The 27,466-nt window shown below is 39.4% G+C and overlaps 1 protein-coding gene and 1 pseudogene across 1 annotated transcript; one reads left to right on the top strand and one right to left on the bottom strand.

Annotated features, from left to right (window-relative positions):
- Positions 1-4,069: 4,069 nt before the first annotated feature.
- On the top strand, positions 4,070-4,850 carry LOC126945774 (high mobility group protein B1-like; annotated as a pseudogene).
- A 15,480-nt stretch (positions 4,851-20,330) lies between these two features.
- Positions 20,331-27,223, bottom strand: BMP15 (bone morphogenetic protein 15). Its single transcript, XM_050777136.1, has 2 exons — positions 26,597-27,223; positions 20,331-21,963 (listed from the first exon to the last, which is right to left on the bottom strand). Exons 1-2 carry the CDS (start codon positions 26,922-26,924, stop codon positions 21,110-21,112), a joined length of 1,182 nt encoding a protein of 393 aa, XP_050633093.1. The 5' UTR covers positions 26,925-27,223; the 3' UTR covers positions 20,331-21,109.
- Positions 27,224-27,466: the final 243 nt, after the last annotated feature.

The raw sequence follows: 27,466 nt of genomic DNA, 5'->3' as shown, positions 1-27,466 counted from the left end.
TTTTCTGTTCTTGTGATAGTTTGCTAAGAATGATGGTTTCCAGCTGCATTGGCGATCATTAAAAAGTCAGGAAACAACAGGTGCTGGAGAGGATGTGGAGAAATAGGAACACTTTTACACTGTTGGCAGGATTGTAAACTAGTTCAACCATTATGGAAAACAGTATGGCGATTCCTCAAGGATCTAGAACTAGATGTACCATATGACCCAGCCATCCCATTACTGGGTATATACCCAAAGGATTATAAATCATGCTGCTATAAAGATACATGCACACGTATGTTTATTGCGGCACTATTCACAATAGCAAAGACTTGGAATCAACCGAAATGTCCATCAGTGACAGACTGGATTAAGAAAATGTGGCACATATACACCATGGAATACTATGCAGCCATAAAAATGGATGAGTTTGTGTCCTTTGTAGGGACATTTTAAACTTCTTAATAAAACATAATCATTTTTCTTCAGTCCTCACTGCTCTTCTCCACAACCTGTCAGTAGCATTCAACATTGTTACCCACTCCCTTCTTAAATGTAGATCCCCCTCTGATGCTCCACATTTAGCTGCCTTCTTATAACTCTCTTTAACTATGGTTTCATATACCTCCACAGCTTCATTTATCAGATATTTCCAGTTCTGACTTATCTTCTACATCCTAGATTGGTATTTTAACCACCAGAAACACCTTTATTTCTAGACATCTACCAGTACCTGAAACTTCATATGAACAAAGACAAATTCATCATTGACCCCACAGGACCATTTTGTTCTCTGGGTTTAATATATTTAGAGGTGGTACTACTCAGGGTACAAAATTCAATTCTACCTTGGTCTTATTTTCTCCCTCAGAACCAACAAGTCATGGAAGGCTGCCCTTTATTTCTTAGTGATGTCACTCAAGGACCCAGGCATCCTAGTAACATAGGAATACAGGAATCTGAACAATAACCTCATAGCCTGTACTTATTTCTCAGCTTTTCTGGTACCCATTTGGGACTTGCAGCCCTCCCAAAAGTGATACTATAATCCCTTTGGATTGGAAGAGGATGTTCTACCAGACAGAGATGTAAAGAGCATGGTCAGCAACAGCTCACATAGAAGGAATCTTGATGAAAGCCCAATAAAGTACCATCTCTTCCAACTTGGCATGGTGATCACAGCTGGTCACTCTGTATCTCAGTTTTCTCATCTGTAAAGTGAGAAAGATCGAATTTACCACATAGGGTGGTTATGAGGATTTAAAGTCTTAATACAGGCCTACCTTGGAGATATTACAGGTTTGGTTCCAGACCACCACAATAAAGTGAATATTTCAGTAAAGCAAGTCACACAAACTTTTTGGCTTCCCTGCCCATATAAAAGGTATGTTTACACTAATACTGTAGTCAGTTAAGTATACAGTAGCATTATGTCTAACAAACAATGTACATACCTTAATTAAGAAATACTTTATTGCTTAAAAAAATGTTTACAGTTGTCTGAGCCTTGAGTAAGTTGTAATCATTGCGGAGATGAAGGGTCTTGCCTCAATGTTGATGGCTGCTGACTGATCAGGGTGGTGGTTGCTGAAGGCTGGGGTGCCTGTGGCAATTTCTTACAATAAACAATAAAGAAGTTTGCCACATCGACTATTTCTTTTTTTTTATATTATTATTATTATTATTATACTTTAAGTTCTAGGGTACATGTGCATAACGTGCAGGTTTGTTACATATGTATACTTGTGCCATCAGTGACAGACTGGATTAAGAAAATGTGGCACATATACACCATGGAATACTATGCAGCCATAAAAAAGGATGAGTTTGTGTCCTTTGTAAGGACATGGATGCAGCTGGAAACCATCATTCTTAGCAAACTATCACAAGAACAGAAAACCAAACACATCGACTATTTCTTTCACAGAAGATTTCTCTGTAGCATGAGATGGTGTTTGATAGCATTTTACCCACATTCTTTCCAAAATTTGGAGTGAATCCTCTGAAATCCTCCTATTGCTATATCAACTAGGTTTATATAATATTCTAAATCATTTTCTGTTATTTTAATAATGTTCACTGGATCTTCACCAGGAGTAGATTCCACTTCTCAAGAAACCACTTTATTTGCTTCTCCATAAAAAGCGACTCCTTATCCATTCAAGTTTGATCATGAGATTGTGGCAATTCAATGACATCTTCAGGCTCCATTTTTAATTCTAATCTCTTGCTGTTTTGCTACATCTTCAGTTACTTTCTCCACAGAAGTCTTAAACTGCTCAAAGTCATCCACAAGGGTTGAAATCAACTTCTTCCAAACTCCTGTTAATGTTAATATTTTGACCTCCTCCAATGAACCATGAATGTTCTTAATGGCATCTAAAACGGTGAATTCTTTCCAGAAGGTTTTCAATTTACTTTGCTCAGACCCATCAGAGGAATCACTATCTATGGTAGCTATATGTGTTTCTTAAATAATAAGACTGAAAGTCAAAATTACTGCTGATCTATGGGCCGCAGAATCATATTGTGTTAGCAGGCATGACAATAACATGAATCCCCTTGTACATCTCCATATAGCCCTTGCATGACCAGGTGCATTGTCAATGAGCACTAATATTTTGAAAGGAATCTTTTTTTCTGAGCAGAAGTTCTTAACAGTAGGCTTAAAATATTCAGTAAACTATGCTATAAACAGATGTGCTATCATCCAGGCTTTGTTGTTCCACTTATAGAGCACAGGCAAAGTAGATTTTGCATAATTCTCAAGGGCCCTAGGATTTTTGGAATGGAAAATAAGCACTGGCTTCAGCTTGAGGTCACCAGCTGCATTAGCCCCTAATGAAAGAGTCAGCCTGTCCTTTGAAGCTTTGAAGCCAGGCATTGATTCCTCTCCAGCTATGAAAAACCTAGATGACATCTTCCAGTATAAGGCTTTTTGGTTAGGCTTTGGCTTAAGAGAATGTTGTGGCTTGTTTGATCTTCGATCCAGACACTCAAACTTTCTTCATATCAGCAATAAAGCTGTTTTGCTTTTTTATCATTCATATGTTCACTGGAGTAGTACTTTTAATGTTCTTCAATAACTTTTCCTTTGCATTCATTACTTGACTAATTCTTTGATGCCAGAGACCTAGTTTTTGGCCTATCTTGGCTTTTGATATGCCTCCTTCACTAATCTTAATCATGTCTAGCTTTTGATTTAAAGTAAGAAACATGTGATTCTCTTTCTTCCGCTTGAACACTTGGGGGCCACTGTAGGGCTATTCATTGGCTTAATTTTAATATCATTGTGTCTCAGGAAGTAGGGAGTCCTGAGAAGAGGAAGATAGATGGGGAAATGATCAGTTGGAGCACTCAGAATACATACAACATTTATTAAGTTGACTGTCTTATATGGGTACGGTTTATGGTGCTCCGAATCAATTACAATAGTAACATCAAGGATCATCATAACTGACATAATAATGAAAAACTTCGAAATATTCCAAGAATCACCAAATTGTGACAGAGACATGAAGTAAGCACATGCTACTGGAAAAATGACACCAATATATTTGCTTGATACAGAGTTCCCACAAACGTTCAATATGTAGAAAACACAGTATCTGTGACATGCAATAAAGTAAAGGGCTATAAAATGAGGTATGTTTGCACACACAAAGATTTTATAACAATTCATGGCATATATTGTGCCATGTAAGTGTTAGCTGCTGCTATTATCACTATTATAATATCTGGATTTGACTCATTATTTTTAAATGTGAGTTAGTCTCATTCCTTGGATTGTAAGGTTAAAAAAACTAACAAGAAATGTCAATACTTATTTCATGCTTACTATACGTGAGACACCATTCTAAATACCTTACATGCATTGGTTTAATCTTCATAACAGTGTTATTAACAAACTTAAGGTTTGTTATTTTTCTCATTGTATAAATGAGGAAAGTGAGTTCCAACTCTAGCTATCTTCTTTGTTTAGGCCTCAGGAAAAAGCAATCAATGGAACAGCTACGGAATAAGGTGAGCCTATATGTATTGAACATGTTGTTAATGAACAAGTTAAGAAGAGACTGTGCAAAGCAACATGAGCGATTCCATTGGTTTTAAGAAAAAGTTCAGGTTACAGAGTGGAGAGAGCGAGGAGGCTGCATCTGGCTCCCACTCTCACAGCCACTGCAGTACATTGAGCTCCATAGAGACTGCTCCAGGGCAGGTGAGAGCCAAACAGGCACTGAGTGATTCTGCCTTGCTGAGGAAAAATAATGTAGGCAAAGGAGATCCTAAGAAGCTGAAAGGCAAAATGTCATCACATCATATGCAATCTTTGTGTAAACTTCCTGGGAGGAGCACAAGAAGCAGCAGCCAGATGCTTCAGTCAACTTCTCAGAGTTTCCTAAGAAGTGCTTAGAGAGGTGGAAGACCATGTCTGCTCAAAAGAAATGAAAATTTGAAGACTCAGCAAGGGTGAAGACTCAATGGACATGGCCCATTATGAAAGAGAAATGAAAATCTATATCCCTCCAAAAGCAGAGACCAAAATGAAGTTCAAAGATCCCAATGCACCCAAGAGGCCTCCTTTGGCCTTTTTCATGTTCTCTTCTGAGGATTGCCCCAAAATCAAAGAACATCCTGGCCTATCAGTTAGTGATGTTGCAAAAAAACTGGGAGAGATGTGGAATTACACTGCTGAAGATGACAAGCACCCTTATGAAAAGAAGGCTGTGAAGCTGAAGGAAAAATACGAAAAGGATATTGCTGCATTTGGAGGTAAAGGAAAGCCTGATGCTGCAAAAAAGGCAGTCATCAAGGCTGAAAAAAGCAAGAAAAAGAAGGAAGAGGATAAAAAAGAGGAATATGAAAATTAAAAAGGTAATAATGAATAAGTTGGTTCTAGCAGTTTTCTTATTGTCTATAAAACATGTAAGTCCCCTGTCCACAACTCACTCCTGTTAAAGGAAAAAATTAAAATATAAGCTGTACATGATTTGTTTTTAAACCTTACAGTGTCCGTGTGTGTGTGTGTGTGTGTGTGTGTGTGTGTGTGTGTGTAGTTATCCCACTACTGAACGTGTCTTTAGATGGCCACAGACTGCCTGGTATGATATGGGAGTTGTAAATTGGCATGGGAATTTAAAGCAGGTTCTTGTTGGTGCACAGCACAAATTAGTTATATATGGGGATGGTAGTTTTTTCATTTCAGTTGTCTCTGGTACAGCTTATATGAAATAGTTGTCCTGTTAACTGAATACCACTTTAATTGCAAAAAAAAAAACCTGTAGCAATTTTGTTGACATTATGAATGCTTCTAATACAATTTTAAAAATTAGTATTGTAGTCCTTTTCATAGGTCTGAACTTTTTCTTCTTGAAGGGAAACTAGTCTTTTGCTTTTGCCCATTTTGGATCACATGAATTATTACAGTGTTGATCCTGTCATATAGATAGCTGATAAAATGCTTTTGTCTACACACCCTGCATATCATGATGGGGGTAAATAAAGTTAAATTGAGATAGTTTTCATCTATAACTGAAGCTCAAAAACCTTAATCAGTTGATAAATTTCACATAGCCCACTTATATTTACAAACTGAAGAGGAATCAGTCTACTTATAGCATGGGATTATTAAGATCAAACATTTTGAAAGTCCATCCTTTGAAGCACTAAATAGAAAAGTGCATTCTAATCTTTACATGAGGACTCTATGTTCTTTAATTCCCATTACCATATAACAGCAATTATATTTTGCAGTTCTGACATTAAAGAAGACTTGAGACCGTATCCCCAAAAGGCGTGAGCTTAAAATATAAGACTGCCCTATTACATTTTTACTTGATATTTGTAAAGACTATGAAAATGCTGACTGTAGATGTCTTCTCCCATTTATCTAAATATGAACTGCTCAGGAAACTCAAAACTCTCCATTAAAAGTATTTTTAATTAATTGGATCAGCTTTTAAAATGAAGATGCCATGTTTAAAATAGGTTACATTTTCCTATATTACGGCTTGCCCCTTTATAAATCAAATAGGAGGAAAGAAGATACAACCTTTGCAACTCAGTATGAATTATGTGATTTATTTAAATAATTTTTCTTTACAAAACCCAAACTCATTCATTAGTCATATTTATCTGTTTAGCAGTTTAGGGAACAATTTGGAAATTTTGTTTATTTTGATATTATCATTTTCTTAAAGTGCCAGTATGTTAAAATAGCATTCTTGTAATTTTACATGCTTTTGTGATGGAGTGCTATTTTGTTATTAATTTCGACTTGGATTCTTCTCATTTACATTTGTTTGTGTAATTTCAGTAGGGATAATGAACATCCGAGCCCTAGATGATACTAATAAACTACTAATTACAGAGTTAAAAAACAGTTCACCTACATATCTGTAAGTTTATACAAGAGTTCTGGAAGGATACACAATAAATTGGTAACAGAGACTGCCTCTGGACAGTAGGATTTCATATTTTTAGTACTATTGGGATATTTAACTAGGCATATGCATTACTTTTATTATTTTGAAACTAATTTATTTTTTAATGCACCCTTGTTAGGGACCCAAAGCCAGAGGCACCTTGCTCAGCTGTGCCCAGATTCTTGATCTGTAGAAACTAAGATAATAAACACTGTTTTAAGCCACTAGGTCTTGGGGTAATTCATTAGGTAGCAATAGACAACTAATACAGATTATGTCTCATCATTGCATGTAGTCATTCCATAGAGTCAGAGACAGTGTACACTTTAGGGAACAATTTTACAACAGATAACAATTGTAAAACAACTCTGTGTCCAGCTATGGGAGGCATAATAGTATCGTGGCTAAGAGCAGGGACTCTGAAGTCAGACCACTGGAACTCAAATTCTGGTTCCAGCCCTTATCAGCTAGATGAACTTGTGCCATCTATGTGACCTCTGGGCTTCAGTTTTACATCTGCAAAACAGAGGTAATAATAAGAGCCACTTTATAAAGTGGCTGCAGGGAATAAACAATATAATACTTGTAAATTATTTAAAATATTACCTGATTAATAAGTATTTGATACATACTGCCTATTATCATTCTTATGAGGATGATAAGAGAAGGTAGAATTTTTGGTTTTGGACCACCAGGATAAAAGAAAATAGTAAGAAGTAAGAAATTCATACACAGGGATCCTTCCTAGTAACTCGCTCACTCCTAGTTTATGAGGGGATATAAAAGATGAGAAGACCGCAGTGTGTGTATACTCTAGAAAGAGAAAAAAAAATCCTTATGTTATTGGAGAATGTAAGACCTGTGGTGAATGGAGAAAGGCAGGGAGATGCAGCATATGATGCAAGGGTTCTGCATTCCTGTGGGATAGGAAAATTTGTGAACTGATGTTAAATGTACAGGTCTAGAGAATGTCCATAAGAAGCACAGTCCTTCTTCTCAGCACTGCCCAGCTGTTGACAGACACAATGCATGTGTGTCTATCAAGTGGAAGGATGAGATGAAGTAACAAAAAAAAAAACCATTTCTTCTACCTTGTTACACTGAACTCTTCTCAAAATCAGAGCCTCCTCCTCCTTCATTTCTTCTTTCTTCTTCCTTCTTCTTTTTTATGACAGGGTCTTGCTCTATTACTCACTGGATTGTAGTGGTGTGATCATAGCTCACTTTGGCCTCAAACTTCTGGGCTCAAGCAATCTCCTCACCTCAGCTTCCTGAATATCTGCGACTACAGGCATGCAATACCACACCCAGATAACATTTAAAAATTATTTTGTAGATATAGGATCATATTCCCCCCAAGGCTGATACATGACCCAGGCTGGGAGAGCCATCTTCTAAGTAAAATAATTCCCCATTTATTGTAATGCTGTCTTGACAAGTCCTACTGCTACTAAGAAGTATACAGGACAGACCTAGGGAACAATGAACACATAGTAACAGCACTGATGGTTTTGTCTCTCCTGATGGTTATGTCTCACGTATTACTTTCAGCCATACCCAGCTTGATATAAAGTGTATATCCTTTTAGTAATATACAATAAAATATGCTATAACCAAAAAAATCAATTATGCCAATACTTACTTAGGCCTACTTGTACAGAAACAAGAGACAACAAATGAATTGCTCAACACAAGTGGTTTATCACCCTTCATGGTTCTGTCTACTTTCCCCATGGTCTCAGCCCCGAAGTTTTTGACTACACAATATCCATTCCTAAAAACAAAAAGCAGAAAGTCATATGAACCCTGGGAATCCTAGAGTAAGGTACTTAAGCTGTCAATAGCAAGAGAGACAGAGGCCAAGACAAAGTTCTCACCTGCAATATTTGGTTACACACTCTATGATCCAAATGTGGAAAACTCAACAAATTTTTCCATAAAAGATTCTCTATAACAGGTCATCCTAGACATCTAGAGATGCTTGGCAGTCCCATGCCATCTAATGGTTTTGCCACAGATTCAAAGACAATAGTATCTTCAGTTGGGTTGGTCAATATCTGAATAAAAAAAGGGATAAAGGAGAAAGCAGGCTCAATCTGGTGCTTATCTCCCATCTCACCTACCTCCCAAGCCTTAGCATTGTGAAGTTCTATCAGACTTAACAGCTGAGGCTCCAGAAGCAGCAGCAAAACATGGCATGACTCCAGTAAGGTACAGTGTGTAGGTAGTGCTGGAAAATAATCTTGGCAGATATCAGCTGACCTTTTGTCATCTCAATGAAAAGTACTTACTGAGTCTCTTTGTACTTGGTAGCCCATTCCCACACCTGCTCTTGAGATTGATTCTTCCATCTGACAGATATTATTCAAGTATTTAATTCATTGCTGGTGTCTGGAAATCTGTTTGCCCCTGCCTCTCTGACCCCAACTCCCCCCCATCTTGCTTTCTGATATTTTTCCATTGACCCTTCCAGGCCAGGTAAAAGCAGTAGGTTCAAGGTTAGTTTTCTGTTTGCTGAGAGAAAACCACTTGAATCCACAAAGATGAGAAAGAGATTTTTAAAAAACCATTGTATTGGGAAAAGTCCACTGTAGGGAGACCATCTACTCCCTTCACATTAACACTAGCAATGAACTCTATTTTCAAATGAAATTGCACATGTGATAGATAGTATTCAATCTGTGTGTGTGGAAAGTGGGACTGTATGTATGCCTATATGCATATAAGTAGATAAACACTCTAGTTTCTAAGGCTGTTTAAAACTTTATAGGATAAAAAATAGCCTATTATCTGGGGAAATCCAGTTATGTCTGTTAAATGAATGAATACAGAAGACATGGAGATATGAATCTTCAGGGCAAGTTGCAGTGGGGCTAATAGAAGAATACTTCAGGAATGGTGAAGCAAGAAACACCAAAAATCTGCTCCTCAACTAAAACAATGAGAGACCTGGCAAAAATTATCAAAACCAACATTTTATGAACACTAGAATTAATCAAAGGCTTGCAACAATACAATGAGCATTTGTTCAAGAAAAATGGCCAAACCTCTATAAGAACAGTCAGCTTTATGGCATTTTAACTTGTTCTATTCCAATCCCCCTGTCCTTAGCTCTACAGTAGCCTTGAGAACCGATAGCCTGACAACTCCAGTAGTTGTGAAAAATCAGTAGGCTAGCAGCCACTGGAGGGGACAGACTAGCTTGGAGGTCTCAAAACAAGTCCCATTCCCAGAAAATTGTCAGTATTTGACCCATCACTATTTAACAATTCCTTGGAAACACCACTCACATGATTCATCTTTCTTTGACATGCCTCAGAGCTTGTCCCATGCAAAGAGCCTTTTTTGTTTATTTGTTTAATAGACTTATTTTTAGAGCAGCTTTAGGTTTAGAGAAAAACTGAGCAAAAGTACAGAGAGTCGAAGGAGGAGTGAAGAAAGATGCCAGAATAGGACTCTTTAGTGATCATGCTCCTAACAGAAACATCAATTCAACCAACTACCCACGCTCAAAAATACCTTCACAATCGCTAAGAAAACCAGGTGAGATATCACAACACCTAGAGGTAACACACAAATAAGAAAATACACATTGAAGATGGTAGAAAGGACAGTTTTACATTACCTGAGTCACCCCTTTCCCAACCACAGGCATCAGAGTGTGGAAAGAGATACCCTTTGCTTGGGTGAAAGAGAGAAAAGTGAGCATCAGACTTAACTTTGGATGCCAACACTAGATCTGCCACAGTAAAACCCTGCAACAGGCAGACCCCACAGCCCCAGGCCCCAGGCAAATACCCATGGACTAAGTTTGTAGACTTGCCCCAGCACCAGGCTGGACATTACAACTCCAGACTCCAGGCCAGTATGGTAGACTGAATCTCTGGTTTTCCCTACTGCCAGACCAACCTCAGTGGCTCCAGGCTCTGGACCACCCTCAGTGCCAAGCCAGCACCAGGCTTTGGGCCCACACCAGTGCCAGGCAAGCGCCCCTCAGACCCAGTCTCCAGGACATCCAGGGCCAAGCCAACCCCAGGACTCTTGGCCTCAAACTTCACCCAGCACCCAGCTGACCTTAATGTCCCTAGCACAGGACAGCACCCACAACCCTAGTCATCAGGCCAGCACCAATAGACCCATCCTCCAGGCCAGCCCCTGAATATATAGGCCCCAAACCTGTTCCATGTTTTAGACCAGCCCAGAGCTGTGTCAGCCCCCACACTGCCAGGATATAGGCCTGCTCCAATCCATATATCTGATAAGAGGATAATATTCAAAATATACAAGGAACACAATTCAACAGCAAGAAAACAAATAACCTGATTAAAAAGTGGGCAAAGAGCCTGAATAGACATTTCTCCAAAGAAGACATAAAATGGCCAAAAGGTATATGAAAAAATTCTCAATATCACTATTATCAGCAAAATGCAAATCAAAACCATAGTAAGATATCACATGTGTCAAGATGGCTATTATCAAAATGACAAAAGATAGAGTGTTGGCAAGGGAGTGAAGAAAAGAAAATACTTGTACATGGTTGGTGGGAATATAAATTAGTATAGTCACTATGGAAAACTGTATGGAGGTTCTTCGAAAAACTAAAAGTAGAAGAAGTACCATATGACATGGTTGGGCTCTGTGTCTCCACCAAAATCTCATGTTGAATTGTAATCCCCAGTGTTGGGGGAGGGACCTGGTGGGAGGTGATTGGATCATGGCGGCAGATTTCCCCCTTGTTCTTCTTGTGATAGTGAGTCCTCACGAGATTTGGTTGTTTAAAAGTGTGTAGCACTTCTCCCTTAGCTCTCTCTTGCTGTCATGTGAAAACGTGCTGGCTTCCCCTTCACCCTTCTGCCCCGATTGTGAGTTTCTGGAGGCCTCCCCAGCCATGCCTCCTGTAATGCCTGTGGAACTGTGAGTCAATTAAACATTTTTTAAAATAAATTGCACAGTCTCAGGTAGTTCTTTATAGCAGTGTAGACCATACTAATACACTGTCTGATCCAGCAATCCCACTTCTAGGTATTTATCCAAAATATTTGAAATCAGTTTGTGAAAGATGTCTGTATTCCCATGTTCATTGGCTATTTACAATAGCCAAGTTATGGAATCAACCTAAGTGTCCATCAACAGATGAATGGATAAAGAAAATGTAGTATATGTACACAATGGAATACTATTCAGTCTTTAAAAATAAGGAAATTGTCATTTGCAACAATGTGGACGGGATTGGAGAAAATTATGCTAAGTGAAATAAGCCAGGTACAGAAAGATAAACACCATATGATTACACTTGTATGTAGAATCTAAAACAATTGAACTCATAGATACAAAGTAGAATGGTGGTTGCCAAGACTCAGGGGTGGGGATGCTGGAGAGATGATAGTCAAAGGCTACACAATATCAGGCAAAAGAAATAAGGTGTTTGATATCTATTGCACAGCATGGTGAATATATTTAATAAAGTATCGTTAATAAAGTTAATATTCACTATGCATGGTACTGTACATTTCAAAATTTCTAGGAGAGTAAATGTAATGTTCTCACCACAAAAAGTGGTATTTGTGATAACAGAGATGCTAATTAGCTTGATTTAATCATTTCACATTATACTTATAAATTATACCATATTGTACCCCATAAATATATGCAGCAATCAATTTTCAATTCACAATTTTTTTTAAAAGACAAAGGATGAAGTGTTGACAAGGATGTGGGCAAAAAGTAACCATTGCACACTGTTGGTGGTAATGTAAATTATTACAGTCATTATGGAAAATAGTATGGTGGTTCCTCAAAATATTAAAAAGAGAATGACCATATGATCCAAAAATTCCACTACTGGATATATATCCAAATGAAATGAACTCAGTATGTTCAAGAAATATCTGCACTCCCATATTTATTGCAGTGTTATTCACAATAGCCAAAATATGGAATCAACCTAAGTGTCCATCAACGGATGAATAGATAAAGAAAATGTGGATATGCTCTAACCTTTTTTCAACAACAGATGCTGGAGAGATGTGGAGAAATAGGAATGCTTTTACACTGTTGGTGGGAGTATAAATTAGTTCAAACCTTGTGGAAGACAGTGTGGCAATTTCTCAAGGATCTAGAACTAGAAATACCATTTGATCCAGCCATCCCATTACTGGGTATATACCCAAAGGATTATAAATCATTCTGTTATAATGACACATGCACACGTATGTTTATTTCTGCACTGTTCGCAATAGCAAAGACTTGGAACCAAACCAAATGCCCATCAATGATAGACTGGATAAAGAAAATGTGGCATATATACACCATGGAATACTATGCAGCCACAAAAAAGGATGAGTTCATGTCCTTTGCAGGGACATGGATGAAGCTGGAAACCATCATTCTCAGCAAACTAACACAAGAACAGAATACCAAACACCGCATGTTCTCACTCGTAAATGGGAGTTGAACAATGAGAACACATGGACACAGGGAGGGGAACATCACATGCCAGGGACTGTTGGGGGTTGGGGGGCTAGGAGAGGGATAGCATTAGAAGAAATACCTAATGTAGATGACGGGTTGATGGGTGCAGCAAACCACCATGGCATGTGTATACCTATGTAACAAGCCTCCACGTTGTGCACATGTACCCCAGTACTTAAAGTATAATATAAGAAAAAAAAAATGTGGTATATATACACAATGGAATACTATTCAGCCATTAAAAAAAGAAATCTCGTCATTTTTGACAATGCAGATGAACCTGGAGGATGGAAAACATTATGCTAAGTGAAATAAGCCAGGTAAGAAAGCCAAATACTGCATGATCTCACTTACACATGGAATCTAAAAAAGGAGTTGAACTTACAGAAACAGAGAATAAAATAGTGGTTACCAGGTGCTGGGGTGGGGAAGTGTTGAACAAAGAATAAAAAATTTCAGTTAGATAGCAGTAATTTTAGGAGAGCTATTCCATAACATGCTGACTATAGTTAATAGCAATACATTGTATTCTTGAAAATGCTAAGACTTTGTATTCTCACCACAAAAGTGTTATGTGAGGTAATACATGTTTTTTTTTTAAATTTATTTTTTATTTTTTATTTTTTTGAGACGGAGTCTCACTGTGTCACCCAGACTGGAGTGCAATGGCATCATCTCGGCTCACTGCAACCTCCACCTCCTGGGTTCAAGAGATTCTCCTGCCTCAGCCTCCCAAGCAGCTGGGATTACAGGTGTGCGCCACCATGCCTGGCTAATTTTTTTGTATTTTTTAGTAGAGATGGGGTTTCATCATGTGGGCCAGGCTGGTCTCGAACTCCTGACCTTGTAATCCACCCGCCTTAGCCTCCCAAAGTGCTGGGATTACAGGCGTGAGCCACCACGCCTGGCCGGTAATACACGTTAAATTAGCTTGATTTAGTTCTTCCACAGTGTATATTTCAAGTCATGTCGTACATGGTATATTGCATGCAACTTTGTCAATTTAAGAATAAAAACTTAAAAGTACAGAGCATTCCCATATACCTTTTTCTCCCCAACACATCTTTCAGCTTTCTCCTGTTATTAACATATTTCACTGGTGTGGCACATTTGTTATAATTGATGAACCAGTATTGACACATTATTAACTGAAGGCCATAGTTTACATTAGGGTTCATTCTTCCAGTTGTACAGTTATATGGGTCTCGACAAATATATAACATGGATCTATTATGGAATCATGCAGAAAAGTTTCACTGCCCTAAATATGCCCCATGCTCCATGCCTCCCTCCCAGCAAACCCATGGAAACCATTAATCTTTTTACTGTCTCTATAGCTTTGCCTTTTTTCTGAATGTCATATGAATGGAACCATATAGTATGTAGCCTTTTCAAACTGGCTTCTTCTGTTTAGCAATATCCAGTCAAGGCTCTTCCATGTCTTCTCATGGCTTGATAGCCATGTTGTTTTTATTGCTGAATAATATCCCATTGTATACATGTGCCACAGTTTGTTTTTCATTTACCCATTGAAGAATATCTTGGTTACTTCCAAGTTTTGGCAATTATGAATAAATCTGCTATAAACATTTGTGTGCAGGTTTTTGTGTGAACATAAGTTTAACACAAATAAGTATCAAGAAGTGTGATTGCCAGATTGTATGATGAGACTGTAGTTTTATAAAACTGCCAGACTGTCTGCCAAAGTGGCTATACCATTCTGTATTCCCACCAGCAATGAATGAGAGTTCCTGTTTCTCCACATCCTCTTCATCATTTGATATCAGTGTTTTGGGTTTTAGCTATTCTAATAGGTATGCAGTGGTACCTCATCGTTTTAATGATATATGTTGTTGAGCATCTTTTCATATGCTTATTGCCACATATATGCCTTTTTTTTTTTTTTTTTTTTTTTTTGAGATGGAGTCTCTCTCTGTCACGTAGGCTGGAGTGCAGTGGCATGATCTCAGCTCACTGCCACCTCCACCTCCTGGGTTCAAGCAATTCTTCTGCCTCAGCCTCCCAATTAGCTGGGACTACAGGCACGTGCCACCATACCCGGCTAATTTTTGTATTTTTAGTAGAGATGGGGTTTCACCATATTGGCCAGGCTGGTCTTGAACTCCTGATCTCGTGATCCACCCACCTCGGCCTCCCAAAGTGCTGGGATTACAGGTGTGAGCCACCATGCCCAGCCCATGCCTTCTTTTTTGAGGTGTTTTTTCATGTTTTCCCCATTTTTAATTGATTTTCTTACTGTTGAGTTTTCAGAGTTCTTTATATATTTTAGATACAAGTCCCTTATCTAATATGTTTTGCAATTTTTTTCAGTCTGTGGCTTTTCATATTCTTAACAGTCTTTCACACAACAGAAGCTTTAATTTTAACAAAGCCCAACTTATTTTTTCTTTTTTAGATAATGCTTTTGGTTTTGTCTCTGAAAAGTCATCACGTAACTCAGTTATTTATATTTTATCCTACGTTATCTTGTAGAAGTTTTAAAGTTGTGTTTGACATTTATATCTATGATCTATTTTCAATAGATTCTTATTGAAACTATAAGGTCTTTGTCTAGATTTGTTTTTGTTCTAGCACCACTTGTTGAAAAAATTACTCTTTATCTGTTGAATTGCCTTTGCTCCTTTGTCAAAGATTAATTCACTGCATTTGTGTGGATCTATTTTTGGGGTTTTCTATTCTGTTCCATTGATCTATTTGTTTATTCTTTCCCCAATACTACAATGCCTTGATTACTGTAACTTTAAAGTAAGTATTAAAGTCAGGTATCTATAGTAAACCACAGCTAACATCATAATTAATGATGAAAGACTGAATGCTTTCACTCAAGATCGAGAACAAGAAAAGAATGTCTGCTGTCACAACTTCTATTCAATGTTGTATTGGAAGTTCTAGCCAAAGCAATTAGGCAAGAATAAAATGCATCTAGTTTGGAAAGAAAGAAAGTAATACTATACACATTCCCAGATGATATAAACTTGTTTACAGAAACTCCTAAGAAATCTACACAAACTATTAGATGTAATAAATGAGTTCAGCAGGTCTGCAGGGTATAAATTCAACACCAAAAAAAAAATGAATTGTATTTCTACACATTAGTAATAAACAGTCTGATTTAACAAAATGTAGAAAACAATTCCATTTATAATATCATCAAAAATAATTTTTAAAGCTTAGGAATAAATTTAAGTATGACATATACTAAAAATGTTAAAACATCATTGAAAAAGTTAGAGTCCCTAAATAAAAAGATATCTCATGTTTATAAATCAGAAGACTTAACGTCAAAATGGCAATACTATTCAAATTTGTCTGTAGATTCAGTGTAGTCCCCATTGAAGAAATCCGGTTGGTATTTTTGCAGAAATTGAAAAGCTGACCCTAAAATTAATATGGAAATGCAAGTGACTCAGAAAAGCCAAAACAATCTTGCTAAAGAATAAAATATTTGGAAGAATCACACTTTCCAATTTTTTTTGTTTTGTTTTTGAGACAGGGTCTCACTCCACTACCCTGGCTAGAGTGCAGTGGCCTGACCTCAGCTCACTGCAACCTCTGCCTCCCAGGTTCAAGCCATTCTCGTGCCTCAGCCTCCCCAGTAGCTGCGATTACAGGTGTATGCCATCATACTTGGCTAATTTTTGTATTTTTTTTAAGTAGAGACAAGGTTTCACCATGTTGGCCAGGCTGGTCTTGAACTCCTGGCCTCAAGTGATCCACCTGCCTTGGCCTCCCTAAGTGCTGGGATTACAGGCATGAGCCACCACGCTCAGCCCACACTTTCCAATTTCACAATTTATGACATATCTACAGTTATAAAGACAGTATTGTCCTGGCATAATAGACATATAGATCAATGGAATAAACTTGAGAGTACAGAAATAAACTTATATTTATGTTTTTTGGTTTTTTTTTTACACAGGTGCCAAGACAATTCAGTGGAGAAAGATTAATCTTTTCAATAAATGATGCTGGGACAACTGTATAACCACATGCAAAAGAATGAAGTTGGACCTTTACCTCACACAGTATGCAAAAATTAACTAATATAGATTTAAAACCTAAATATAACAGCAAAAACTATAAAACACTTAGAAAAAAATAGGTGTAAATTTTCATGACCCTTGGATTATTCCATTTTTCTCCAATGATACCAGAAGCACAAGCAGCAATAGATAAAAATAGATAAACTGGGCTTCTTCCAAATTAAAACCTTTTGTGTTCAAAGAACACCATCAGGAAAATTAAATAATCCACAGAATCAGAAAATATTTGTATATCATACCTCTGATAAGAGATTAATATCCAAAACATATGAAGAACTTTTACAACACAACAAAAGACAACACAATTTTAAACTGGGCAAATGATTTGAATTAGACATTTATCCAAAGATGATGTGCCAGTTGCCAATAAGCACATGAAAAGATGCTCAACATCATTAATCCTTAGGGAAATGCAAATCAAAACCACAAGGAGGCACCATTTCACTTCCACCAATATGGCTAGACTATAAAACACAGACAATAATGAGTATTGATGAGGATGTGAAGAAATTGGAACTCTCATACATTGTTGGATTATAAAAGGGTATAGCCACTTTGAAAATAGTTTTACAGTTCCTCAAAATGTTAAATATACCAGATAATTCACCATTTCTACTCCTAGGTGTATACACAAGAGGAATGAAAATATGTGTCTACACAAAAACTTCCCATGAACATTCATGGCAAGATTATTCATAATAGCCAAAACATAGAAACTTGAACTTCCATCAGACTGGTGGATAAAAGTTTGGTGTATCCTACAATAGAATATTATTTAGTAACAAAAAGAAACAAAGTATGGATATATGCTATAACACAGGTGAATCTTGAAAACATACTAAAGCAGCCAGTTACAAAAACTAAATATCATGCAATTCTATTTATTTAAATGTCCATAATCCAGAGAAAAAGAAAGTAGACTAGTGGTTGTCAGGAGCTGTTGGTAAGGGTTGGGGGAATGGGGACTGACCACTAAAAGGCATGAAGTTCCTTTTGTGGTGAAATTAGATTGTGGTGATATTTACCCAAGTCTGTAAATATACTAAACACCACTGAATTGTACACCTTAAATAGTAGCTTTTACAGTAAATTACACCTCAATGAGTCAGTTTTTAAAAAATAAGACTAATACCTCCTACTTCATAGTGCTCTTGGGAGAATTAACTGAAGACATGAAATGTGTTACAAGATTAGGCCAAATATTTTATGTAACTGAAGTTCTGCCTGCTTCCCAACTTTGCCCAGAATTGGTTGTGACATACTACCAAGGTAAATGCAAAAGAGATCCACGATCAGACACAAGTTTAAATGCCTGCTACTGCTCCTTTTGCACCCATACATTAAATGAAGTTACAGCTTACTCATTGGGACTGTTGGGACAAGGTGGACTTGCTTCCTACTGTCCCTTTCCAGATCAAGTAATAATTTCTCCCTACCTACATGGGCAGACGGGCCCCACCCCCACCCACACACCCTCCTCCACTAGCAAGCATGTATTCTTCCTTTCAGAGGAAGGTTTGAGGTACGGAACCCTAACTTTGGATTGGATTTGAGAAAAAGTACTGAACTGAAGCAATACTTCAAAGAAAAGAAAGAATCCATAACATCATCCTAAGTAACCAAGTAAGCCCATCCAGACAGTGTTTTCCTTGGGTATTCTGATAACTCAGGGCTTAATAGATAATAAGGCCAATTAATCCTGAACCCTCCATAAACAGATTAAGTTTCCTATGTACTCAGCACTCACAAGGCTAGGAGATCGTGACTTTCTGAAAATCCTTAAGAACCAAGATGCTGAACTCAGGATCTGGTCCTATAATCAAGGTCCGTCTTCAGGCCTGTTAGATATTTGTGTCTACCCCAAGTAGGCTGGGGAAATGCCTAGACTGGAAGCCCATAGTTCCCCTCCCAGATAAATTTGCAGCATATGTAATGATGACAAGAACTGCCTTACTTAACGTAGCTATTACATTCTATTGTAATTTAAATCATGATTTTGAAATAGTGGGATACAATAATCATCTTACTTGATATACAAAGTATTTTATATTACGTTGATTCCCATGGAAAAATAAAATATGTGAAAAATTGAGATGTTCCATGTCAGGAAGAATGCATTGCTCACAAAAAAATGTCATAATTGTGTGTTTGTATTCATTAAGGACCTACTAGGTACCAGGCTCTTATAGAAAAGGGTAAGATGCAGTTGAAACTCAAAAGGGGCTCCATCTTTTTGCAAGGACATATATACTAGAGCATATTAAAGGCAGGTACAAAGTGCTATATGACCACAGAGGGACACTTAAGAGACTTGCAAGATATTCAGTCTAGCTGAAGATGGACCTTGATTATAAGACCAGATCCTAAGTTTAGCATCTTGGATCTTAGGGATTTTCAATAAGTCATGATCTCCTAGCTTTGTGAGATCTGAATACATAGGAAACTTAATACACACCTGAGGCTGGTGTGTCAAGGGGTCATTGAGAAGATGAGAAATACCTGAGTTGATTCTTAACGATACAGTAAAGAAGGTAGACAGGCAAACGGATGTTAAGGAATAGCTCCTCAGTCACAAGAATAAGACTTGTATTTATACACTTGCAAGATATTCAGCCTAGCTGGAACCAGCTTTTGAAGGGAATGGTAAAACAAGTTAGTTTACAATGAATAGGTAAGAAACATAGGGATTTGACAAACACACAAACCTACCCTAAATCAGTCCCATCCCATGAGAATTGCCATAAGACTAGTCAAGAGCAATTGGGTGGGGAAAGACTTACTGGGTTTCAGGGGCTTCCCTAAAGGGGCACCTTGGCGAGGGCTGATGGCTAGCAGTGTTTCCTTAAGAGAGAAGAACTTCAGAGGATGTTCCAGCCCTGCCCCTCAGGGATTAGGGTTGAAGTCCTAGCCATAGCTAAAGAGAACAAAGGAAATAAATTCCTTCCACTCTCTCTCAATTCTAAAAACAGTCAAGATTTTCTTCAACAAAATGATTTATTTGCAACAAAACCCAGTCCCATCATTTAAATACAGCATAGGAGTAGAAAGGAGTCACACTACAAGCATCATTTATTTCAAGGCATCATTCCATGTCTCCCAAAGACAACAAGCCCTTCTCCCTCAGAGACCCAGGTCCAGATTCAAACTGAACACATGAAACGGGCAAGCCCAGAATAAAGTCAGCTGCAGGCCTTCGCAGGTTTCACCCTTATCCCATAGTCCTTCCTTCACAGCCCTCAAATCCCCTGCACTCCCAATCAGGCCAACTCCCAGCCTCTGAGCCACCAGGGAACTTTCTTTGTGGGGTAATTTACAGGGGTTTAAGCATCACATAAGGAAAATACTCTGAACTCTATTGTTTCATAGAATACTTAAAAATAACTCCCCCATTCATAATGCTAATCAGCAATGACAGATTTTCTCTTCTTCACCATAAATGCAGGTTTGAAGTAGATTATCTCAGACAGCTCCATAGTCTAGTTTCCTTATGGGCTTCATTAAAGGCTACTGTACTCACCTAGGACAGGAAAGAATCCCAGGTACTTTTCCCAGATTCAGAGGCTAAGAGGAAAAGCCCTGCTTGTTTAGAAAAAGATTTCCTTCCTTCTATCCCCTCAAAACATTTCTATAAAGACTGTTACCTGAAAATTTTCCAGTCTGTCTGAGAAAAGTTTTAGAAGGTATTACAAACACGGAAGCAGGCAATTTGTCTGATTAGCTACTAGTAGTTTCTAGGACATAGGAGGCAAGAAGGGCAGTATAAAATCCCAAGCTATTTTCACCACCCCAAATCTTCCAGAGCTTCAGAATATGGACACTAGGAAAAACCCACCTTTCCCAAGCTGGGAAAAGTTGGAAAATTTCTGAAGTTCTACCACTACTGACTGCTGACTTTTGACAAAGCCCCAAGGAAAATAAAATAGAGGACATTTTACCCAAGCATTAAGGGCTCTGATTAGTGGTCAAACTGTACTGATTCATGCTAGGGGACTGGTATCAGAACTGTTTCTATAAACTGACTAGCTCACAAGTGGGGGAAGAGACTTAAGTAACACTTAAGGCAAGAAATATAATGTACAGATTGGTACAGGATTACTTGCAGCTTTAACACTGATATTTTAAACTCTCCTCTAATTTCCTGGGAAACTTGAGCTAGCTGTACTTTTGCTGTCATCTGCATGTACAAGACTCAGCAATCATACCCTCATATTCCTTGTACAAAATACTCCCATTTGCCTCAATCATAAGGACGCTAATTGGAACATACTTATACGGGACACAGGAGGGCCGAGGGACACTCTGGTCCACCAACTGATTGACAAGGTTCTGAATAATGGCATGATTGGGGGAATTGAGATCATCGCGTAGTACTCGGAGACAAGTTCCTTTACAGTAGTTTGGGGTGTAGAAAGGGGGAGCAATGATCCAGTGATCCCAACCCAGCTGGCGGAAGCTGACTTGGAAAGGGTGGAGGGAACACTGGTTATTTTCAGGCCCACTACGTTTTGAGGAAGAGGCAGTAACCTCAGCTGAGATACCATCTGCTTGTCGGGTTCTCCGGAGAAGAAGAGATTCCCTTTCCATGAACTCCTCCATGCCCCTGGGAAGAAGTTTAGCTTTCTGAATGCTTTTATGAGTATCATTGAAATACAGTAACAAGAAGGCAATGTCCAAGGACGAAGTGCCATGCCAGAGCTCAAGACCATCACTATATTTTTGCTGCTGACACATAAAACGGAGTCGTAGGATCCTGCGTCCCTTGTTATTCCAGAATCTTTGCTGAACATGTTGTGTGATATCCATCTCTTTCCAAGCATTAGACATCAGGGAAGATTTTGGCAAATCTCCTTCTGAGGAAGGAAAGTGCTTGGTTGGGCTTTTCTGCACCCAGGGCTCCACATGGCACGAGAGATTGAAGCGAGATAGTTGGAGATGATGGCGGTAAACCACAGTGGCTCTAACTAGTTGGTATATTCCTCGGTTTGGTCTGAGAGGAAAGCCCAGGATCTGTATATGCCAGGTACCTGCAGAAGTAAGAGGGAACAAGAGCAGAGGTTTAGCTTCTTACCTCCTAACCTGAATCTTCCTCACAAACTGGCTTGATATAGACTGATAGCTATAATCAGCTCTAAAATTAACTCAAGGTAATGATACTATCATTTATTGAGCACTTACTAATATACTAGATGCTTTACATGTATTAGTTCTTTAATCCTCAATAGTCTTATGAGATAGTTATTGTCCCCATTTTGTAGATAAGGAAATTGAGGCTCAGAGAAGCTATGACAAAGGACACACAGCCGGTATCTGGTAGAGTTAAGATTTGAACCCAAGTCTGTTTTTCTTTAGAGAAACTATCTCACTGTTAGATTACTTACCATGCTGGGCTCAGGGGGAAAAAACTCAAATATAGAATTATCTTATGTGCATACTGTATGTAGGGGAGAAGATCAATATTATTATTAGTTGACTATTAAATGTGTCCATTTAGAATTGTTGAAACATACATGGATTAAGAAAGAGTCTCATGTCACATCAGTATACAGATGCAGCTTTGGGACAACAATTCAGTATTGGGTGGTATGGCCTGCTATAATTTCAAACTCAGGACCAAGGCACTACAAAATAATTTTTTCTATCATCTTCTAGTACAGACAGCTATCTTACCACTTCTGCCTTTCATCTACTTCAAGAATTGCTTCTTAAGCATCTTTTCCTCCTTGGGCCCTTAATCTCTCTCTTTACCATTCCTTGCTGGAAATTGTTCTCCATTTACCTCATTCATTTTACCACTATTCCTCTAAAAACTATTTTCAACAGAGTCTTGATCACATAAATATTTTGTTTGCTGAGAAGTCTACTAAAAGCTGGATGCTGCTTCGTGAATAAGAGCTTTAATCCAAACTGTAGTGCTGACACCCAACGGCCAAAGGATTGAAAGGTTGCATCCATGCTGCTCCAAACTTCTGCGCCCCCTCCTGGCAAACATCAAGAGCAAAGATTACAAAAGCCTTGCACCTCAGGAAAAAGCCACCTCTCATCTTCCGACATCTAATCAGTAAATAATTCCATGTTAATTTGTATATTATTCACCTAGTCCTTCTCCACAGAATCCACAAACCTGGAATTCTTCATTAGTTGTGGCATTTTTAACACAGAAGTTCTTTTACATCTTGATGTTCCAGATTTTTTTTTTTCAGTCTCACTCTGTCACCCAGGCTGGAGTGCAGTGGCACAATCATGGCTCACTACAGCCTTGACTTCCCAGGTTCAAGAGATCCTCTCACCTCAGCCCCCCTGAATAGCAAGGACTACAGGTATGTGCCACCATGCCCAGCTTTTTCTGTTTGTTTTTTGTAGAGACAGAGTTTTGCCATGTTGCCAGGCTGGTCTCGAACTCCTGGGTTCAAGCGATCTGCCCGCTTTGGCCTCCCAAAGTGCTGGGATTAGCTGCCCTTTGAGTCACTGCACCCAGCCCCAGAATATCTTTAATAGTTCAAATTCCGGCTGGGTGCAGTGGCTCAAGCCTGTAATCCCAGCACTTTGGGAGGCCGAGGCAGGCGGATCACCTGAGGTCAGGAGTTTGAGACTAGCCTGGCCAACATGGCGACACCCCATCTCTACTAAAAATACAAAAAATTAGCTGGGCGTGGTGGCAGGCACCTGTAATCCCAGCTACTCGGGAGGCTGAGGCAGGAGAATGGCATGAACCCGGGAGGCGGAGGTTGCAGTGAGCCGAGTTCATGCCACTGCACTCCAGCCTGGACGATAAGAGTGAAACTCCATCTCAAAAAAATAAATAAAAGTTCAAATTCCAACTCATGCTTAATATACCCTTGGGTTTGGGGCACTAGACATTATTCACACAAATCCAAGTCAGGCTTGTATTTGCTTTCTCAAGTTATTCCACACTCCCATCTTACAGTAATCTTTCTTAGAGGCCCACCCTTAAACCTGCTCCACCCTGGCTATAAAGGAACCCAACCCAAACCTCTAGCAGTCTGTCTGGGGAGGAACTGCCCTTTTCTTTGAGACTTTGACATCACATGTTTCCTGAAGCAGGATGGGGTTGCTAAGAATCAGAGCCAGGAAGGGTCTGGTCAGAGCTTTTCAGGGAAAGGGCTGACTCACACATCCTGTGTGATTGAATCTGTCATCTGTCTCTGGATCCTTTCCAGAGTCCCTAGATACCAGTATATTCCACAGTGAGACCAGGATACATGCCTAATTCTAGGCATCCTCCTCTCTAGTCTCACATCATCTGTACAAGCCTATTTTTTTCTTAATTTTTGGGTTTTTTTTTTTTCCTTGAGACAGGGCCTCACTGTCACCCAGGCTGGAGTGCAGTGGCGCAATCACGGCTCACTGCAATCTCAACCTCCCAGGCTCAAATGATCCTCTGGTCTCAACCTCCCAGGCTCAAATGATCCTCTGATCTCAGCCTCCTGAGTAGCTGGGACCACAGGTGTGTACCACTACCCCCAGCTAATGTATTTTTATTTTTTGTAGAGACATGTCTCCCTATGTTGCCCAGGCTGGTCTCAGACTCCTGGGCTCAAGTGATCTTCCCATCTTGGCCTCCCAAAGTGCTTGATGTTTTGCAACTTTCTGCTGCACTTAGGATCCAGATCCCTTATCACAGCCTAGAAGTCCCTGCTTCTCATTAGCCTCATATCCTGCCATTTCCCACAGTGTTCATGAGGATCCAGCCATACTGATTTTCCTCTGTTCTTCAATTGGAACAAACTTGTTTTCACCCTCTAGGCATTTGCACCTGTTGTTCCTCTGCCTAAATCAGGCTTCTCCCTACTCTTCTTATACCTAGTTTATCTTGTAGATCTGAGCTCAAATGGCACTTCTTCAAAGATACATTCCCTGACAACTCCATGGAAAGGGAAGGTTTTGTTGCCATTCTCTACCTTAACAACCTACTTCATCCTTTGAGAGCACTTAACCACAATTTACGATTTAACTGTATGTGCTTATTTGTCTCCCCTATGAGAACATATGCTTCATGAGAGTAGGGGTTTTACCTATCTTGATCACATCTGTATGCCTAGTACTCAGTAGATGCCAAATGAATATTTTTCAATGAATCTCTACCCACACCATTTTCTCTTTCCTAAATCAGAATGCACTTATCTGCCTCAATGCATGGCCTCTTTGCTCCTTCTGCAAGGTCAATTTCAAGTACTACCTCCTTCATGAGGCCTTCCCACAGTCTCTTCACTTCAAGCAATGAACCATTTCTTCTCAAAAGTCCTGGGAGCCCTACTGTTTATCCTTTCCAAAGCTCTTGGCATACTGTAACATTATTAGGTAATTATCTATCCATTCCACTATACTGGGAACTTCTAGAGGTCGGGAAAGTATTTGCTTCTATATACCCAACCCAAACACACTGCCTGGCACTCAATTAAAATCCAATGGGGAGTCAGAACAGCATGATGATTAACACACAGGCTTTAGTCCTGACAGCCTGGGTTTGATGCCTGGCTCTAGCAATTACTAGTTGTATGACATGGGTAAGTGACTCCGATCCTCAGTTTCTTCACCGATCAAGTAGGTATGCTAATACTACCTACCTAATCTGGTAGTTGTGAGGATTAAGATAAGTTTATAAAACATTTTCTGCAATGCCTGGCACACAGTAATCTCACAGTAAGGGTTAGGTACAAGAATATTTATTGTTTTGCTTGGGGAGGGGGTTAAGTCCTGTCTCTTTTCATCTGAGACTAGTGAAGGCCACAGATTGATCTCACTAGGTTCCCAAGAATTCCTTGAAGTTGATGACTGTCTGCATTCCCTAGAGAGTCCTACACTTCAATAGCCCACTGCTGTCCTGGAACAATATCTGATGCAAATGTTAAAAGCAAAATCAATCATGATGGGGACAAAAAAAAGTTCCAAAGTACACAGTACCAGAATCCCAAAGTAGCAGTATGGCCCAAGTACAAAAACTGCTGGGGGTACAAGGATATTGGAATACTACATTTAAAGACTTAAGAAGTTACTGACAGACTTTAGAATCAGACAGACTTGAGCTGAAATCTCATCTCTGTGACCCACTATCTGTGTACCATTTGCAAGTTACTTAACCTCTCCATGCCTTAGTTTTAAAATTAGGCTAATTGCCTCAAGACAGCTAAGATAGTAGCATTCATTAAGAATTAAATACAGTAGCAGATGCTCACAGAGCCAGGTACACAGACCCTCAGATGTTAGCTTATTTATGTCCTTCCTGAGGTCTTAGAAGTTTCCCCAACTCAGCAACCTGTACTCTAAGAGCAAAACGCCACTTAAATTGCCCTCCACAAGAATATAACTGGATATGTCTCAATTACAGTTTTCAGAACTATCACAAGCAATAAAAGTTTCTGTGAAAGATAGGTGATGACACATCACTCAGTTGTCCTGGGGCCTGGGAAAGATTTCTCAGTAGGCACCAAGGCAATCTGTTAAGTTGATGCCCTAAAGGGAAGTAGGCTTGGCTCTGGCTTCTCCCAAGCTTACCATCCTTTGAAAACCAAGCCTAAAGAAACAATCTGCGCACAAGGCAACAAAGCCTGACAGTAAATCCACCAATTAATTCCCTTTTCTCTAAGCTCTTCTCCACTCCTCTCCCTTCCAGGGCAGTATGGGGGCATAACAACTCACCTCTGCGAGGCCTTGCCACATTGGTCAAAGGCTTCACCAGCCTCACCATGGTGGCCCCAATGGTGCGGTTCTCTCTAGGGTGCCCATGTGAGTCAGCTGAACGCCGGTACAACTCCAGCATGTACTGCAGTGAATGCCCTAGGAGCCGGGGCTTCGTTGGCTGTTCGTCAGGGGATTCTTCTAGCAGCTCCTCAATCAGGGGCAAAGTAGGGGCCTCAGCCAGGAGGGCAATAGAGGACTGCCGTCCTTCTGCCATTTGGGCCCTGTGTTCCATGAAAAGGACCAGCTCACAAAGAAAAAGAATTCTAAGAATACTGCGGAGGACCATCTTGAAAGGCTTAGTGTTCAACAACAGGCCCCAACACAAGCCCAAGGGACGTCACTCTGACCGTTTCCTTTCATGCAGATAACTGCATCCTGGCTCCACAACCAAGGATGGGGCAAGAAAAAGAAAGGCAGGCAGACCCTATGTTGCTTTCTCTAAGAGGATCTCCTGGGCCAAAGTTTCCTCATAACTTGGCCTGTTTGCATCAGAAGAAACAGAAACAGAAGGTGGGACAAGGCAGCACGTCCCTCCCACTCTCCCGGGCTGAGAACAAGATAGTACCTATTGAGAGGCTGAGGTAACCTAAAAGGAGAGGTCCATTTCAGGACCCACTTCCTTAACTTATCCACTAGAGTGAAAAAAAGCAGCCTGATCCTACTTGCCCCTACAGCCTTAAAAGTAGTCCCTTAATCCATCCTTAAAGGGCCAGAGGCCTCCTGTTCCCATCCTACTTCCATGCCTCTAATGCAGCATTTCTCAAAATACTGTCTGCTAATAATCTGCAGTGAAACTATCTGGGGTGATTATTAAGAATGACTCCTGGG

The sequence above is a fragment of the Macaca thibetana genome, chromosome X (genome assembly GCF_024542745.1).
Source record: "Macaca thibetana thibetana isolate TM-01 chromosome X, ASM2454274v1, whole genome shotgun sequence".
NCBI classification, from domain to species: Eukaryota; Metazoa; Chordata; class Mammalia; order Primates; family Cercopithecidae; genus Macaca; species Macaca thibetana.
This window is presented reverse-complemented; position numbering and strand designations above follow the sequence as displayed.

Excerpts from the sequence above, each read along its gene's own strand:
- BMP15 (XM_050777136.1), bottom strand. The coding sequence starts at position 26,924 with ATGGTCCTCCGCAGTATTCTTAGAATTCTTTTTCTTTGTGAGCTGGTC. Across the intron at positions 21,964-26,596 it reads TGTGGCAAGGCCTCGCAGAG|GTACCTGGCATATACAGATC; the intron begins GTGAGTTGTTAT and ends TTACTTCTGCAG.